At 39.5% G+C, this 18,337-nt stretch overlaps 1 protein-coding gene across 1 annotated transcript in view; it reads right to left on the bottom strand.

Moving 5' to 3' along the window:
* Positions 1-18,337, bottom strand: part of LOC116382790 (neural-cadherin) — a 297,924-nt gene that overhangs the window by 205,940 nt on the left and 73,647 nt on the right. The window contains exon 2 of the mRNA XM_031846106.1: positions 1,632-1,829. Coding sequence (XP_031701966.1) covers positions 1,632-1,829 — 198 coding nt within the window. The remainder of the gene's footprint in view (positions 1-1,631; positions 1,830-18,337) is intronic.

The following is an 18,337-nucleotide window of genomic DNA, read 5'->3' as shown; positions in this document are numbered from 1 at the left end:
GGGTCCCACTAACGCTTTCCCTGGCACTATATAAACTCTGGTCCTGCAGTCTGGGGTGGTCAGGTCGTACTGTCTTTCACCCGCTTCAACCCCATTGCATCTTCTGCCTCGAGCGCCTGCCTCTGGTTTCCGTCGGTCCGGGAATCCCCCGTGCCCTCCGTTGTGTTAACGGACTACACACCGCCGCTCTGCCCTCTGTTGTGTTAGCGGACTACACACGCCGTCAAGTTGCCAGCTCTCCGGTGTCGAGCCACGGGACATCACGCCGTCAAGTTGCCAGCCCTCCGGTGTCGAGCCACGGGACTCACACCGTCGATCTGCCTACTCTCTGGTGTCGGACCACGGGCTCCACACCTTCAAAATAAAACCTGTTTATATCAACTTCTGTCTCCTGTGGTCTTGCTATTGGGTCCTAACCGTGAACTCCCGTGACAGGGTTGGTGATTTTCTTTGGTTTCATGTTGAGGAGGCTTTCAGCATGAAAGGCAGGAATAGCAGGACACATAATAGACTGCAGAGGTTACAGCTCAGACTCAAGCAGTGCTAAGGACTACAAGGCAAGAGGCAATGTAAATACCAATGCCTTCAAGAGGCCTTAAAAAGGCAGTAAATGCATGCTGAGCGTGTCGATAATGTGCTAGATACCACTGGACATTCAGTACTCCAAGTCGTTGAGATGTGAATTACAAAGAGCAGAGATGTTGTGTTGCACGTCAGACCGCACTGGGATGTTATACTTCATGAACATGTAACATAACGGCACCAGAAGACCTTTGTAATTGTAGTGTAGTTATCATGTTTGACTCTGTGTGATAGGGTTCATCCTACTACCACACCCAGATCTGCATTAACAAAACAATTAAAATGACTGAAAACTTTAGTCTAGATATGGTTCTGCTTTTCTTGACATTCATTTTATCAATTCAGTCTCCGTCACCCCCACGCGGAACGTTGGAAGACTGTCTCTTGATAGACACTGGTTTAACAGATTCCAAAGCGGGCAGAGGAATTCATTACATGGCAAACAATAAGAAAAGCAATTATATTTGCGTCGAGGAGAAATTAATTCAATTACACTGGAAAATAACTACGCGTGCATGAAATATTAACTGGCTTAAAAGGAGGCTCAAGATTCAAGGAGCAACAGAAACAGACCTGATTCTGCATCATGGGATACATTTAGAAGTATTGACCTAGATACATTTATGGCCTCTGCATTATACACTTCAATGATGAAACACTCATCTAAAACCATGCAAACTATTGACATTGAACTCATTTTGAGACTGTCTCATTTTGAGTGTCTACGTGCAGAGGCTTTATATACATCAATGCACTAACTTCAGTATGATTTCTAGTAAACTCTAAAGATGTTGTGGATGCAAGTGTGTACTATCTAAACTCCTCATGAGACTATTTTGCTACAAACATTTCACTTGTCAAAGCAGAAAAAGCACATATTTAAGGGATCCCTCTATTCTATACACTTATATTAGTTATTATATTACTAGTGTCCTTGTGTCCTCACCCATCTACCTTAACCGTGAGGCAAGAAGTTAGGAAAAAGGAATTTGAAGGATAAAATGTTAAACAATAGGACATGCAGGAGAAAAGTAGAACAATGTGCCTACCGTCAGACAGGAAGTACTCCACTTCACCGTTGTTGCCTTCATCCCCGTCCTCAGCATGGAGAATGTAGACCAGAGCGCCCGCAATGGCATCAGGGGAAACCACAGCCAGGTAGGGCGCAGGAACCATGCTCCATTCTGGGATATTATCATTTACATCCGTCACAGTCAACTCCACTCTGACCAAGTACCACTCTGGACCTGAAGAGGGATAAAACAGGGAAGACGGCAGTTTAGAGACGGTTAACCACGATGACTGGCAGACCACATTCCAGGCAGATACCACCTTTCGTATGGTCATTTCAAGTTCATGAGGAACAACATTGCGAGACACCTAGTATCGGTGGAGGAAAAGTTTATCTAGCAAATGTACGAACGATGTATAAACATTATGCTGCATGCAGTTACATTTCATTCCACTTGGTTGGAAACTTGGGTGACGCACTATACCTTTTTTGACAATAATACAATATTGACAAAATACTCAACACAGTCAAAGGTGAATTTGATTGGTAATGCTATTTAGGGCTGGGCGGTATACTGGTTTTAATTTCCCGTATTATATGGATTTTTCATATACCGTCATACCGTCACACAGCCGAAACAACTTCTGTCGCTCTTCAACAGGCAGCAAAATATATTGTTTGGCGCTGAGAGCGCTGCGGTTGGAGCTAGTTATCTTAAGTGTATTGAGAGGGAACTCTAGTCATGGTTATAACAACAATTAACAACCCACAACTAACGCTCTTTAACAAGGCAAAACACCACGACACAACAGTTTGTGACACAAACAATTTGTAACACTAATAACTCTGTCGCGGAGGCTCTGTCGCTCCCGTAACGTTACATTAAAGAACAGAAAAGAGCGATGCAGGATGAATAAAGACTGAACAACAAAAGGTATTTTGGTTAGACACATATGCAACGCTGATTACTGTGTAAGATGTGTGGTATTTTTTTATAAATGTACGTTGGTACATAGAGGGTGATAAGAAGATGTTCATGGAGGGGCTTAGGAGCCAGGGGAATGTAGGCAAAGGAAACAGGAAGTGACGGAATGGAAGACATGCCACACAAACAGCTGTACACCGCTCGCTGGCCGGTTCTTTTCGGCGTTAATTAATTAATGCTTTAACGCGGAAAAAAAAATACCGTGATATACCGTGAAACCGCCAGAATCTTACAAAATACCTTGACATGCATTTTTGGTCATACCGCCCAGCCCTAATGCTATTCATATTTTAGATTTTTAAGACATATCACAATATAATCGTTAATGTGAATTATTTTTGCTGAAATAATCGTGACAATCAGATATTGTGACAGCCCTTGTTTCCACATTGCTATGCTAGGTAAATTCACTACTGCTACATTAGCCACATTTAGCAACGACTCAAATGGCTGTTCCTAGCATATGTTACAGAGGTAGACAACAAATAAGATGCATGCTGTCTTTGCTCCCATTAGTCAACTTGTTTGGCAGTTTATCGGAGAAGAATGTTTCACACCTACTGGCTTGCTGACATATTTAGACAAAAAGTGAATGAGGTTGCGCTTGCTGTGTTCATTTTCAGTCCAAATGTAAAAGTCTACGACATTTTTATTCGCTTTGGTCTTCGAGAGTTGTTTCTCTGTCTAAAGCACCACTCTGTCCTTCTCTGTCAGACCAAAGACTCTACGAGCAGAGCAAACCATGTGACAGTCAGCCAGCAACAGACTGCTGTGCTGCCCAGGAAAACATTCCAGCAGCCAGTACAGACTGAGGCTCAGGTAGCAGTGTTGCCAGCTCAAAAATAAATACAAGTAAACAAACCAGTGCCAACAAGAAAAGTGAGAGAGCTGTTTGCATAGTATTAGATACTTCTCAGGTAGGCACATCGTTGACACAAGTATGGATAAAAGTAATACTTATCTGTTGACAAGCAAACCTTTGAAACAACAAGCAACCCTTGATGCAACTTAAAGCTAAAATGATTGACTGGTATATTTATTGACTAATCAAAAAGAAATATACTAGTCATACTTCGTAATTAAGTATTTTGATAATGGATTACATTCACTAGCTTCCTTCACTTGAGGACTTTCTGACTAGTAAACTCAACGTATTTGGGTTATGGACTGGTGGTTGGACAAAACAAAGCATTTGAAGGCATCACTGTCAACTGGATGACAAATTGTGATGTGATTTTTGACATTTAATGGAGTAAACCAATAACTAGTCCAATGAGAAAATAAATGGCAGCTTCATTGTCAATGCAAATAATCATTGGTTGCTCTGGATTGGCTGCCTACTACACAAAGCAAAGCATTGGTGCATTTTACACATTAATAACCACTACTCATGTCGTTAAAAGACACGGCGATAAGGTGGAAAACAGTCCTTTAGTGCGCCACAAATGATTGGGTTTTTCTGCAACATTCAGAGCATTAATATAGTATCTAACATCTATATACAGAAGGAAGTGGACGTAGACACTGTGACATCACCCATTGGTTTGCGTGCCTTTTAGTGCACGTTAGTGCATGTGCGTGAGCTCTTACGACGGTTATGCCTGATAATTCCCCCTCAGGTTAACACTGCTAGCTCTGTCAATATTATATAAAGTATAAGTATTGCAAAAGAGGTGTTCGGACACATGAAAATAAAACTCCATTATGAATTTATAATTTCCTTAAGATGCTATTTTCCCCCAAAACAAATATCAAAACGAATAAATAAAAAAAGAAACATGGTGGTAACAATGCCAAAGTCTTCCAGTATTTTTCTTCTCACATGTTCTTAATCAGTTACACTGATTTCCATTCAAAGGTCATCTCCACGTATTTCTTCATATGTCATATGGACACCAGACAACAAGAATAAACTAAGAGGAGGCCATATCTGCATCTCAACTAGCAATTATCATCAGTGCTGTGCTGTCTGCACCTGTGTAAACAGCAATCATCCTGACACTGGTAAAACACACTACGGTCCCACACACAGACACACACACACACGCACACACACAAAGAAGATGCTGCACAGCAGTGTTTGCTGGTCACAGGAGGGGAGCAGCGGTGTACTTTCAGGGCTCGAGCCAGAGAACTGCTCTGTGGGGTGTCAGTTTTGGTACCTGATTGAAAAAATAGATTTATTCTCATTCGGAATACATAACAAAATGGTGTAGCTGTAATTGTTCTACGTTTATTTTCTGATGAATGAAGTCCAGACGATGACTTTCCTATATATTTTACCTTCTCTGGCTGGTATAACAAACGCAAGAGGAGAAATTGCCTTTTGTTTGTGACTGTACAGAATATGATGAATAGTGGAGAGAAAGAAGATGTAAAAAGCCATCAGTGCAGGATGTGGTGGTTGCAGTACCTGCATCCTCACTTAGCAATACAAATTTGAAATATTGCTCTTTTTTAACTGTGACCATGGTTTGGTATGGAACAGGCTGTCAACGGAGCTTCCAATGTACGTCATTATCCTGCAGTGAGTTTGTGTGTTTAAAACATGGTAATACAGTTTGCATCTAGAGCTGTACCGAATAGTTCGAAGATTCATTCATAACGTTGACATTCGAATTCTAAATCAACATCCTTATGCTGTACAGCTTCATTTATTTTGTGTATGTCTCTTCATTGTGTTTAAAGATGGTATCTCTGTACAGTTGCAGAAAAAGATCAGGCTAGACTAATATTATTAGAATTATAATATTTGAAAATGTAGGTTCCAGTGGTGGCTGCATAGGATCGTTTCAGACTTGTGATCCAAACGTTTTTTCAATAACATAGCTTTGTGAAGCAAAAAGTAAAAATGCATTGAAACCTCAAAATGTTAAGGAAGTTCAGCCAGGTGATCGGGACTTGACAGTGTGGAGGCAGTGCAACAGTTTCAACCTCCAGGTCTGAAAAGGGAAGCCAATGCACAAATGCCTTCAACTTGCATTCTTTCAAATAGTCATGAGGGGACGACTCCTCTGGCGGCAAAAAGAAGTCTGATTGTATAGAAGTCTATGAGAAAATGACTCTACTTCTCTCTTGATTTATTACCTCAGTAAACATTGTAAACATGAGTTTATGGTCTCAATCTCTCGTTTCAAGTCTTCTTCAATACATCATGATGTTCATTTAGTAAATTATGGTCCATTTAGAGTCAAATAGACCATAAAGCAGAGTATACTTTGTGATTGACAGGTTGCTACCACAGCGTTGCCAGATCTGAGAGTTGTCCATGTTTTCATTCCACAACGTTAACCCTTTCACAGTTTTTTTCAGTTAATGAAGTTAATGAGTTAAAGTGAATTGTTACCGTTTTGGTAGCCTAACACTGTCCTATTTAACGTTTGGTTTTACTTAGCTCCACCCTCCATGTCACTTCCTGTGGCAGAAAATCAAAATGCCAAACTTGATGCTTCAAAACCGTATATCTGTATGTCTATTGGTGTGTGAGACCATTAAAAACTAAAAATAAAAGGTGAAATTCCTTTCATGGGTTCACATGCTTGGCCAATAAAGCCGATTCTGATAGAACATACAGCTGTAGCCATGACAGTAGATAATGCTTCAAAAATGGATGTTGTTGCAAAGAAAGTACAAATCCTAAAACACGGATGCTTCACACACATCCTGAACCCGGTAGCACAGAAAGATCTATACACTCACCACAGATGAAGGTGTACAGCGAGAATAGTGTTCCTGGGTTATGGCGATGCATACTGGCCAGAAAAGTGTTTCTCTCACAGGGAAGCTGACTTTGACACTTTGTCATCACTTCATCATTTGATCCTATTAGACATTTGAGTGAAATGTTGTCATAATTAGCATTTGAATTCTTGAGTAGAGGTGCCACCTTGACCTTTGAAAACCTAAATCAGATCAATTCATCCTTGTTTGTGCCAAATGTGAAGAAACTCCCTCTAGGGGTTCCCGAGATATCGCATTCACGAGATTGGGAGGGATGAACAGAACTCTGAAAACACAATGGCTCCAAACACAGCTGTGGCCGGCACAGAGGCAAAGAAAAGAAAAAGAAAAGAGCTGAGTGTCGCATAAACAGGATTAAGAGTGAAACACAGAGGCTGAGACATGACCCCACAGTTGTTATAGAAACAGCAGAGCAATGGAAAGTGGAAGATGGAAGAATTAAGAAGAGAAAGAAAATAAGAAAACAGCAATAGGCCGTTGCATAAATCAATGGCATTAGAGGAGAGGGGGAGCGAGGGAACGCTAGAAATGAAAGCATAAGCGGACATCAAAAGAAAACACAAGAGCGAAATGAACTAGCCACATCTTACTAAAAAATATAGCACTGCACTTGACGCTGGGGTTCAACCAATGTATTTGTTGATGATCTCTCTTTCTTTCTCTCTCTCACTATCTGTTTCTATCACCCTCTCTGTCTCCCTCCCTCCCTCCCTCCCTCCCTATGGTCGTAACAGATTCAGAATTAATTGGCAAAAGGACAATGCAGCTTTGGGGAAGAAGGGATGGCATTACCCAGATAATAAATCACTGGGCTAATATACGGAGCACTATGCCAAAATGTATCTTTCACACACACAGCTTTCTCAGTAATAACGATCATCAGTGGATTAGTGGCTAATAAAGGACCATTGGGAGATACAGTTTGGTGCTACTGCCATTCCTCACACTAATGCATCTCACTGGATCTAATGATATGTTGCAATGGAAAAAAAGTGTGACCCGCAATTACTAATAATGCTACAGAAGGCCTTTCCATGCCCACCTACCTCATTTTGTCAATAGGTTGCAAGTCCAAGCATTGCTACATATTCATTTTTACTCGGCGCGTTCTTGTTACCTTGTTCCCAGAGCACATACAGCATGTGTAGAGTCCTCAGAGCCCTATGCATGAACATAAACCCCTAATGAATAAATTAGGCTGCGTTTGCTGCTTTTTTGTTCATGTTAATTCTGTTATGATCACAAATTGTGGTCAAGGTTGGATAAGTTGCAATTTTCTCTGCAAAGACTTGCAAACTGCCTTTGGAAGACGAAAAAAAAGGTCAAACTATGACAGACCTTTTCACAGCAGACAAAATGTCTGCTTTCAACTTAAGTTTCACTTGGTCACATAGCCCACCCAATGCTGGAATCTTTGAAGACGATACAAAGTAAGAACCAATAATTGTGTATCGGCCAATACAGTCGGGGCTCAAAATGCCTTTTCAGGTGTCCTTACACTGGTGCAGGTAACACCTCTTTCTTTACTGCACCATTTGGTATTTGTCTCACTTTCTCCTCAGATCTGCATAAAAGAAATCCAACATTGACCGCTGTGATGTTTTTTAAAGTCAGTTCAAATATGAGGAAATCATCAATGTATTATAACGTATTTTGAGTTGACTTTCACTTTTATTTTCTTAAAAACATAACTTTTTTTATTTATTTTTTTTAGCATATTAGGACTTCTTTGGTGCGGTCACATATTCAATGAGACTTATTCAATATATGATGTGTAATAAATAACTACTGTAATGTGTGTCTTTCTTCGTCCTGTTTGAACGCTCCAAGCACTGCTACCGTAACAGCACAAATAGATGTGCATCAACATCCAAGTGGCGGCTAGCTTGATCGCAGTGTTTTTTACACGGTGCTGCTGCTGAGCTGTGGTGCTCCGTCCAGGTCTGTCCATGCGCTGTCGGTGTCCACATTTCCAGCCGGGACGTTATCAGTTCAAATTTGTTTCCGTCATTGAGTCGAAAAGGGACATGTGATGTGAGAGCGGGTGAAAAATGTCAATGCTTGAGGGTTAGCAGCCCTGCACAACATGTTTTCTGTACCAACTTACGTGCCCCAGTGCATACAGAGCCAAGAACTACATACAACGCTCAACATGTACGTGCAGTACTGTTTTGTTAATACATTTGTGATGTGTTATAATTTCCCCACAAGTAAGTGTCGATTTTGTTTACCCAACAGTCCAAAACCCAAAGATATTGTAGCCGAATGCGTATCATGTATCATGTATAAAAAATAGAAAGGAGCCAATGCTCAGATTAGAAAAGCAGAAACATTCAATGAATGAAACGATTATTTGATGCTTAAATTGGTTGCAGAACAATTTTCTGTCGATCAGCTAATCAATTTATGATTTCATTTCTATGTTCCCCTTCAAGCTTTCAAGGTCTGTGGTGCGAGCAAAAGGAGTGGAAGTAGTCAATTAATATTAGGAGAAAATGTCTCATCTGTTTATCCCCTTCAGTAAAGCTAAACCACTTGACTTGAGTGGCATCTTAAGGTCAAGAAATAATGAGGAAAGTAAAAAATGGGAGCGTATTGAGATAAATTAGCACGCTCAATACCCCTGAAATCTAAAAAGGGACTATCATGCAGCATGACCTTGGACCCATCCAGGGTGTCACTGGTAATGATTTGTTTACAACTTGAAGCTAAATGTAGAACTTTTTATACTGGAGACTGAGTTGCTGTCATGAGTTTAGGTGGTATAAAGTAATGATAAGCAACCCTGCCTGCTACAGAATTGCCTTCCCATGCAACTCTCAATTACCTCGTCTTTTTCCTCCTGGATAACGGCGGCAGTATGAAACTGTTTGAAAAGGACTGAAACTGTAAATGTAGGGTTACAAAAACGACTTAGTTGGTGTTAGTAAATAACTTTTCGTTTCAGGCAACAAATGTCCCTGGTTCACATGGGATGCCAACACAGTCTCGTTGGTGAAAGCCAGTGATTTCTGACCCATCCATGACCTCGACCTACTCGGTATGCAGACTTCTGCAGACTCAACGTATGCGACCTCAAATGTCCGTCACAAAATATGTTTCCCTTGAAATGTATTTGACAATGCAGTTCCGTGGTATGGCAACAAAGAGATACGAGTCTCGAAAAACAAGTGTTAATACAATAGGTAGGTAGAGCGGCTCGCACACTAATGGGAAGATTTTTTTTTAAACACAGTTCATCACAAAAGTGTAATCCCAACACATATAGATACAATATCTGTGATATTTCAGCTAAAGCTGTGTAGTTAAATGAAGTGAAGTTAAAGTACAATATTTACATATGTAAACTGTAGACTATCTGATTTACATCTTAAGTATAAAAGTAGAATAAAATGGGAATACTGAAGCACAAGTAGCAGACTATCTTGACTTTGTAATATATTGTTGCAAATGGCACATTATCAATAGTGCCACAACAATAAACCATAGATCCGTCTTATTCTTAAAATATACATCGTTCTCTTCATACATCCATAATTGAAAAACTCACCATGTGAAGTTCAGTAAAGTTAAGTTCAACAACACAGAAAGTAAGACAGCTTTTTTATGCATTCTGACAGAATTTAGCATGACAATCAACTTACATTTTTTTTCCAGATATTGTAATGGTTACCATGGCCCCTAAATATATGTAGAAATGCAGGGAATGCAATTCTAATTGCATTATTTATTTTCCTGGAGGAGGACCCCCAGTTTGTTGTGTGCCACCCACTTCTCCAACTACAGTAAAGCCATTGGCTCAGAGGTATCTTTGTCTCTTTGTCTGGTTGATCTATAATACAGTGTTTTGTTCTCCATGTACTAAACAAACCCTTCATACAAAATAATATCTATTTGTACTTTCCACAACCTAAAAGCATGTAGGGCCGTCTCTACAGAATCAAGCTTTTGTGGCAGGAGATTCTAAACTTTTGAATGTCATTCTAAAGATCCCCTCTGTTGCGGAGAAATGTCTTTCAGGTCCAATTCTATGTCTGGTTGAGACGAGTTTTGTTCACTGCGAAGTGGTGACAGAAGATCGCAACAAAGCCGTCTCTCTTTCTGGCCAGGATTATATGCAGTGTTACAGGACATACCAGGCTAAACTAAAGGTGTGGGCCGGGCCAAGCTTACATTCTCTGAAAGGAAGTGGAATATTGAAACCTTCAGCTCCCAATGCATGCATTCCTCGTTAGTCCCAGGGTGTAAGTACACACTAAAGTGTGATTTCTCACAGGGCTGGCCTGGGCTCTTCTTCGCACTACAAGAAAAGGTTTTACTCACAGAGATCTGTCAATCGATGTAAAACAGCTTCCCTCAACACAGAGCTAAAGGGCAGACAATTAATTAAATCAGGATACATAAAGAAACGAGTTTCTTTCAACACAGAGGTTGCTGTTAAACAGGAATGGCAGGAACACACAAAGACAATATGAAATGAATACAGAGAATAAAACGAAGAGATATGAAAAACAAATATTCTACACCTCCTTGACGTCTCTTATTCTAAATAAAAAAGAAGCCTCTTCCTCATACAAATGCAGTTCTAAGAAGAACAATGAAATTGGACGTTTATTTTATTTTTTTATTATTTTACATTGATGAACTTCAAAATGGAAAATACCTTTACTTGTTTAGTTGTATTGAAGAAGTCACAATTACATAGATGGAAAGAGCTTAAGTTCAACTTGTTGACTTCAGTTGCTGAAAAATCATGACTTCTTTCTGAATACTATTGTGTAGAGAAGCTACAAGCTGAATGACTAGTACTGTTCTCTTTATGTAGGCTAACTCTACATGTTTCATCTTGACCTGTTCTCCCTTTGTCACATTTCATATTCATACTTTATTCATGTCTATAAAAACAACCTCAAACACTTCAGACTTGAACTCTGATCATCACCACAGAGGGTTCCATAACTTTGCTTGGAAAACGCTTCCAGACAATGCTACCAGCTTCACTGTAGTTGAGCTCCGAGTTAGCCTTCAAATCTGTTAAAAACTACAAAGGGTAAAAGGAAAAACTTTCTTATATAGCCAAAAATCACAGCTTCACTGTATCACCTGAGTAACTTCTGTCACTCAATCATCAGCGGCAATGTGTTTTTGTATAAAGGCTTTCTTTAAGTGATCTTTCAGGAAAGCTAAGGTATAGAAATAAATCCACTATTGTTCTTCATTCTAAAATTCTTGTCCCTAAAATTTGAGCCATATATCATGTTACAACTGTGCTGCCCATACTTGCTCGCTGTATTTCACAACAAGTTAAAGACCAGAATAGTAGCCTACTATAAAGCCCAACAGACTTATGTAAGAAGTTATGACATTGACATGACATTTTTAGCATTTTGCTTGGTGTAGATTCTTTTTTTTTTTTTTACCTAGCTTACCTAGCTTAACACTCAATGGCTGAAGGAGAAGAAACTGATTTCTCAAGGACATTTCCAAAAAAACTGGACATCTAAGAAAGGGTCGGCCAACCTCACAGCTAGCAGCCCTGACCCAGCCAGGAAAAGGATTTGTACGAACGTTATTTCTGGCTAACAGCGTCGGAGAAGCGTTGCGTCATTTTATGGCTAAGAATGCGTTTCATTTGCAACTGAGCTCTTGGTGTTCGGAGCTAAGCTACGCTAACCTGAGTTGGCTAACCAAGGCAGCAACACGACACCGTAGCGCGGCAGGACACTTACAAGCTATGGTGCTTTTGAAAACTTTTGCTTAGACCCGAGTGGATCTACAAGTCAACGAAAATGTTCACAGGAGGACCTCTGGCTGGAACTGAACCGCACCGATGTTCTGTACAACCACGTCATTGAACTCTTTGTAAACAAAGAAAGGAGGATGGACTTTGTTTATCCTCCTCATTTATCTGCAGTAGTGTTACTACTGTGTTAATTTGTCTATGGTGTCGTTTTCATGATATGGTTAATATTGTTCCCTCTGATGTGAATAATATTTGAATGGCTCGTGCTCTTCAGTGTGCGGTGGAATACGTGTTTTAGCGCCACAGTGTTGCTGGATTGATTTGTCATGCTTTGTTGTCATATAAATATATGTGACTGGTTCTTGTGAGTTTGTTCTTGTCATTGTGTTAATTACGTAGATTTTGACTTTATGCATTGTCTGTTAATGACGAATCATGTTCTGGAGAAATGGGGATTGTGTGGCGATTGCTTTAGCCCTGTTTGAATCAGTATGGAGAGTTTGTAGCATGTATGCTGCTGTTGGTTTTCCTGCTAAGCTAGTTTAGCGCGCCTCCCAGAACACACAGGTCTCACCAGAGTACAATGTTTTGTTTCCAGGGTCAGAGTGTCTCTTACGTGAAGGGTTGCCAGTTTGAGCGAAGTCCACCGAAAACATTATATTTCATACAATTTAAGCTTCTGCATTTTCCAAATGCACTAGTATTATTCAAACATATTGTTCGGTTCATAAGCCTCATACGGAGCGGTTTAATACGAATACTTGTATTGTTACACCCCTAGAAACAGATAATAACTGTAGCTGTGGCGTCATAATTAGGTTATTATGAGGTAGTTCAACTGTAGTAGGACAGCACTGAAGGCCCAGGTATAAAATCCACGGCCCGTCGCTGCTTCTGACACAGATCCTTGCAAACATCCGGTTATGGGTTTAAAAGTCACGAATATAAGCGTTAGGGGCCTCTAATTCTAGTCTATGGGTACTTTCGTGTAATCTGTTGAAAATATCCGTCAAGTGGCGGGGGTGGGTTTACAGGACATAAAACTTGAATCTTGTCTAGGCCTCACTCAGTGGAGTAAATAACACACACTCACATTTCTCATGGTTTCTAATGTTGCGACTGGAAACAGAGAGGCACTGCAGTCTACAGCTGTTTGATCTGACAGACAGCAAACTGTCCACCCTGCTGCGTCTTGCCGAATCATGTGGATTGTCTATTGCACAGTAAATGAGCTGCGAAACGGAAGAGTGTTTTATAGCTTGCGACACCAGTTACTACACCCATTTTATCTTTAACTTTATCTTATAATCATTGAAGTGGAAACCATGCAGTGCCTGAAGTAACTTTTTGACTCACAAAAAGTCCAGCGGTAAAGATTTTTTTTCCCCAGGTAAAATAATAAATTGCTTTTTGTGTCACATTCGTCTAGTACATTTTATTGAGATGATAAGGTTAAATACAAACTTAAAGAAGAGGCCTCTTTTTGTATTGTTTCATCCTCCTTTTCGTCGGTAGGTTTTTTGTTTTAAAGGTTAGCATGCTCCTTGTAAATATTGCCACGGTCGCTATGGTGTAGCGGAACAGCCGGTTGTCCCGTAAGGTAGGCAGTGCAGTGAAACTAGGAGCGCCGCAGACGGTCAGTGACACCGTTCAGACACGCTTAAAACACATCTGGTAGAGAGTGTGTGTGTGTGTGTGTGTGTGTGTGTGTGTGTGTGTGTGTGTGTGTCAAACTCTGCTTCTGTCCTCTGCTGCCTGTGTCAAAGCGCCCGCAAATGACACTACAACGCGGTAGAAACTCTCAGCATAGTTTCGTATTTCATTACTATTTTGGTACAAACATTTACCTGCCGGTGTGGATAGCCTTCCAAAAACGGAAAATCGACCCACGTTTGGCTCTTGGTGGATGTTAATGAACATGGTTTTAGCGCCATCTTGGCCTTCTCCTTCAAAACTATGATTGAAAGCAAAACTAACTGATTTATACCTAACACCGTATTTCTGGTCACCGGAAGAGTTTCAGAAGCATCACATCTTCAAGTAACCTGATTTTGTGCTTGCGTTACTGAATTGAATCTATTCTTCTCCCTGTCTACGTTAATACATTGTTGTGAATATGAAATACTATTCTCTATGCTGTACATTAAAAGCATGATTCACTGAATCTTATCTTGCCTTTATATATTAAACAAAACATGAAATGTTTCATTAAATATTAATTTTAGGTCAAATGTAAAAAAATATATATGGGTGAGACTAATGCAGAATAACTGAGGCCCCAAAACCAAAGGCATGACTCGGGCTGTCCTGAATACCAATGCTATGCATGCATATACAGATGGAGAGGGAGAGAGAGCTAATGGAGATGCTCCTTCTCTTTACAAGCGTCAGTCGCCTCTCACCATCCACTATGTCAGTAAGAGAAACAGATCTCACTCAGATAAACAGCTGGAAGAAGATTTTTTGTTTCCTCTCTCTTGGCAGGTTGTTGCGGAGTAAGAAGACCTCCCTGCCGTAGTGTCTTTACACACGGAGCATCCCGTTGTGTTATGAGATAATGGAATTTCAAGGGAGTTTCCTTTTCATTCAAATGAAGAACAGCCACAAAATGTGCAATAATCACATCAAATAAATTCCAGCGAAAGCCCATAAAAACTCATTTGATTATGTGTAGGTCTATAAACAAATGAATACATAAATAGACTGTAGCTTATGCAAACATAAAGGCCAAAATAAAAAAAAATGGCTTTGTTGAGACTATCCATCTCCTCCGCTGTGTTTCAGCACCAGGGACAGCGCCTCACATACAACAAACACTCTATCCGTCTGAGAATAACTCAGAATACATGTTAATGCACACTGTGAGATTACTATCCCTTATTACATGAGCTATTTGCAATTTAAGGCACAGTATATGTGTAAGGCACATATAATAAAAAAAATAATAATAATTATGAAAACATAGTGTGTTCTACAGTTAAAGCTTCGAAGCATTCACAACACAAGCTCTGAACGGCTGCAAAGTGTTATAGATACTGGTTAACATTATCTATCTATTATTTTACGTGAGTCAAGAATAGAGATATAGAAGGATATATAATGCTACTTAGAGAGAGGACCCTAAGCAGGGATGTCCCGAACTGATCCACAGGATTAGGACACGGGCCAATCCGGACAGTCTTTGATGGATCGTATCGGCTTCATATTTCCCAACTCCTCATGCTTCTCTTTTTGTTTGCTTTATGTTGTTCAACAGTCCGGCTACAGATGCAAATAAAGTAAAGTTGATGCACACATCGAAAAGAAAAGTCTTTCACCCATGACTGTGCCCCGAGTGAAACCAGAAGTCAAAATTGATATATTTATCAAGTTACTTCCGTATTTAAGTAATGTAGTTATTTGAACCCAAACCACAATCTTTACCAAAACCTAACAAAGTAGTTTTGTTGTCTAAACCTAAATAAGTTGTTTCCTGAGATGACGGAAGTTTATTTTGAAAAGACTATACCAGTTATCAGCGGAAATTGATACGTGTTGAGTCACCTTTTCGTAAGATATCATACAAACCATTGTATGGGGATACATTTTTATGTTACATATATATTAAGAAAAACACACATATATACATATAATATACAAATATATACAAAAACTCATAAGAATAACACCAAGCCAGTAGCTGTCATTCCTTCTATATGGCTTGAATTAAACGTAGGTGACGCGATATCCAAAATAGGATGTCCCTAAAACATAGGAACAGGAATCTACAATATCGAGCTCAGAGGTAATGGCAGAGATGGGGAACAACATCTACATCTGGAGTAACCCAGGTACAAAATCATTTCCTGTTTAGAAAAAGACCAGGATACCACTCACAGTGGGAGGCCCAGCTCACCACAAGCAAAGCATCCATATCAGCCCATATCACAATAATGATCGCAGAAATCATGTTGATTTGTACGCTGTAAGCAAGTTGAGCATTAGCTCCAAATGTTACTCATGGGTGTGCTTATGAATTGCACTTAAGGGAGTGACAGTGTGCGGACCTTTATTCATATTTTCATGACAGATGACATAAAGCCTTTGGAAGACAAGTGAATATTTACAAAACGCTACACTTAAAACTTTAATGTACTTCGTCCCATCGAACTCAAAAGGGGCAAGGGATGCTTTAAAATACTACTGCGAAGAAAAAAAGACTAGAAGATCATTTAATTGCCTTTAAAAACAACTGCTTCTACACGGTTTGTGGTTTACTGACCCTTTTTTCATTAAACAAACTGTGTGGGCAGACAATCAAGATAGCAACACAAGAGGAAAAGACAGAAGCAGGTCACATTAAATACATAGCAACAAAAGAGGCAGAGCTCAAACTAAAAAGCTTCTAATGATAAAAGCTTTATCATTAGTGTAGTAGGGTTAGGAGATACAGTATGACACTATCTTGACACTACAGAGATTCAGCTCTCCTCTGGTTTTACGAGTCCATTATGGCCACTGTTGAAAAATTCAATTAGAAGAATGCTTCATGGCAGAATTGGATTTAAAGGATTTTGGATCAATGTTATGAAGTAAGCTATGTTGATTTGTTGGATATTTATGGATTTACTGGATTAAAAACAGACTCTACAATCCTGTTATTTCTGGTTATTATCTACAAAATATATCTCAAAATAATTAACTGAGGATGTACTATTACACAATGTATAAATACATATAGAAGATTCCAATGATGCGTGTCTTGATATTGCTCACTTGTACACACATTGAGAAATGTGTGTACAGATAGAAAAATGATGTAATAGGCTACAATGGTCTTTAAATAACTTAAATGTAGCAATCTGTCAATGACATCAGCTGGACTTCATGTGATTGAATCACCAACATTAAGAGAGATCACTATTAAAGTTGTGTTTCATATAAATGTACCTGACTTCTAAGCACAGGCAACCTAAGATTCTACAGTGCAGGATATTACATTTGCAACTTTTTTTTAACATACTTTGTGGTCTAAGCCCCAGATATTCGCTGGTCGTAGAAACGCAGTGAAACACTATTCCGTTCTGGCGGCCAATGAATGAGTTCCAAGTTGAGACCAGGAGCCAAAACTGTGTGGGTTCAAAACAAATGATGTGTGCACAAAGGCAAAAATATGCATTCCCTTATATGTGTCAGTTTTATAAAGCTATTCATATTCTGTTTAATTAATCACAATTAATATGAGTGTGTGTGTCCATGAACAAGCTTGGCTTTTATGCCACTGATTTACATTTAGCTCTACAGTTAATGGATGTAGACACTGGTCCTGTCGACTCCAATTGGCAAAAATCGAAATTGGCTGGTCAGACTTTTAATAATTCAGAAATCCCAATTAGCTATGAGTGCATCTCTAGTATTTACTGGCCCAGATAGGTTGGACCTTGTGTGTCTTTGTAGCAGGTTTCAGTGTTACAGTTACAGTAGGGGAGACCGGAGGCCATTAGAACAAAGGGCAGTTGTAACATCTCAATTGGCACAGATGAGCCGAAGAAAAAGTGCAAACAGAATATTAGTTTTGTTTTCTTTCTTTGAAATAAGCTTGTGACATGTGAATGTTTGAAGTGGATATACTTCAAACATTCAATTTACAATGGAATCACCAAATGTGTCAATCAGAGGAACCAAACAAAAACAGACTTCACAGCGAACTCTTCTCGCAGCGTTCGGGCACAGCGAACCCTTCTCGCAGCGTTCGGGCACAGCGAACCCTTCTCGCAGCGTTCGGGCACAGCGAACCCTTCTCGCAGCGTTCGGGCAGCTTCCCATATATTTACACTACAGAAATTAGTGTTATTTATATCTGTTTTAAAAAAAGTTTATTAACCTAGTTCATTTAAAAAAAAATATTTAGTGTCTTAATTGTTACAGTAAGATTCATGGCCAATGAGCAACTGTTCATTTTTACATTTAAAAACAAAAATGAAAAAACATTGTTTCCCCTGCTGTACCAAAAACATATCGCAGCAGGACCCCCACACTGAGACACAAGGAACCTTAAACTGTGTGTAGCGTTCCACCCCTAAAGGTGTGTGTACCTTCTAACATTTCTATGAATCATTAAATAAATTTGACTTTATAATCTTTGTGGGAAAAAATATAAATATATATTACACCAATTTACTGCAAAGTACACATCTTCAGCACATAGTCAACATATTGAGGATACACATGAAAACCTTAAAGTGTCAAAACAAACAGGACACAATCACACTAGATGGACAAATAAGTATTCGAT

Source organism: Anarrhichthys ocellatus, unplaced genomic scaffold, assembly GCF_004355925.1.
Source record: "Anarrhichthys ocellatus isolate YVR2014 unplaced genomic scaffold, GSC_Weel_1.0 scaffold6, whole genome shotgun sequence".
NCBI classification, from domain to species: domain Eukaryota; kingdom Metazoa; phylum Chordata; class Actinopteri; order Perciformes; family Anarhichadidae; genus Anarrhichthys; species Anarrhichthys ocellatus.
Note: the sequence above shows the minus strand (reverse complement) of the source record. Positions and strands in the feature narration are given on the sequence as shown.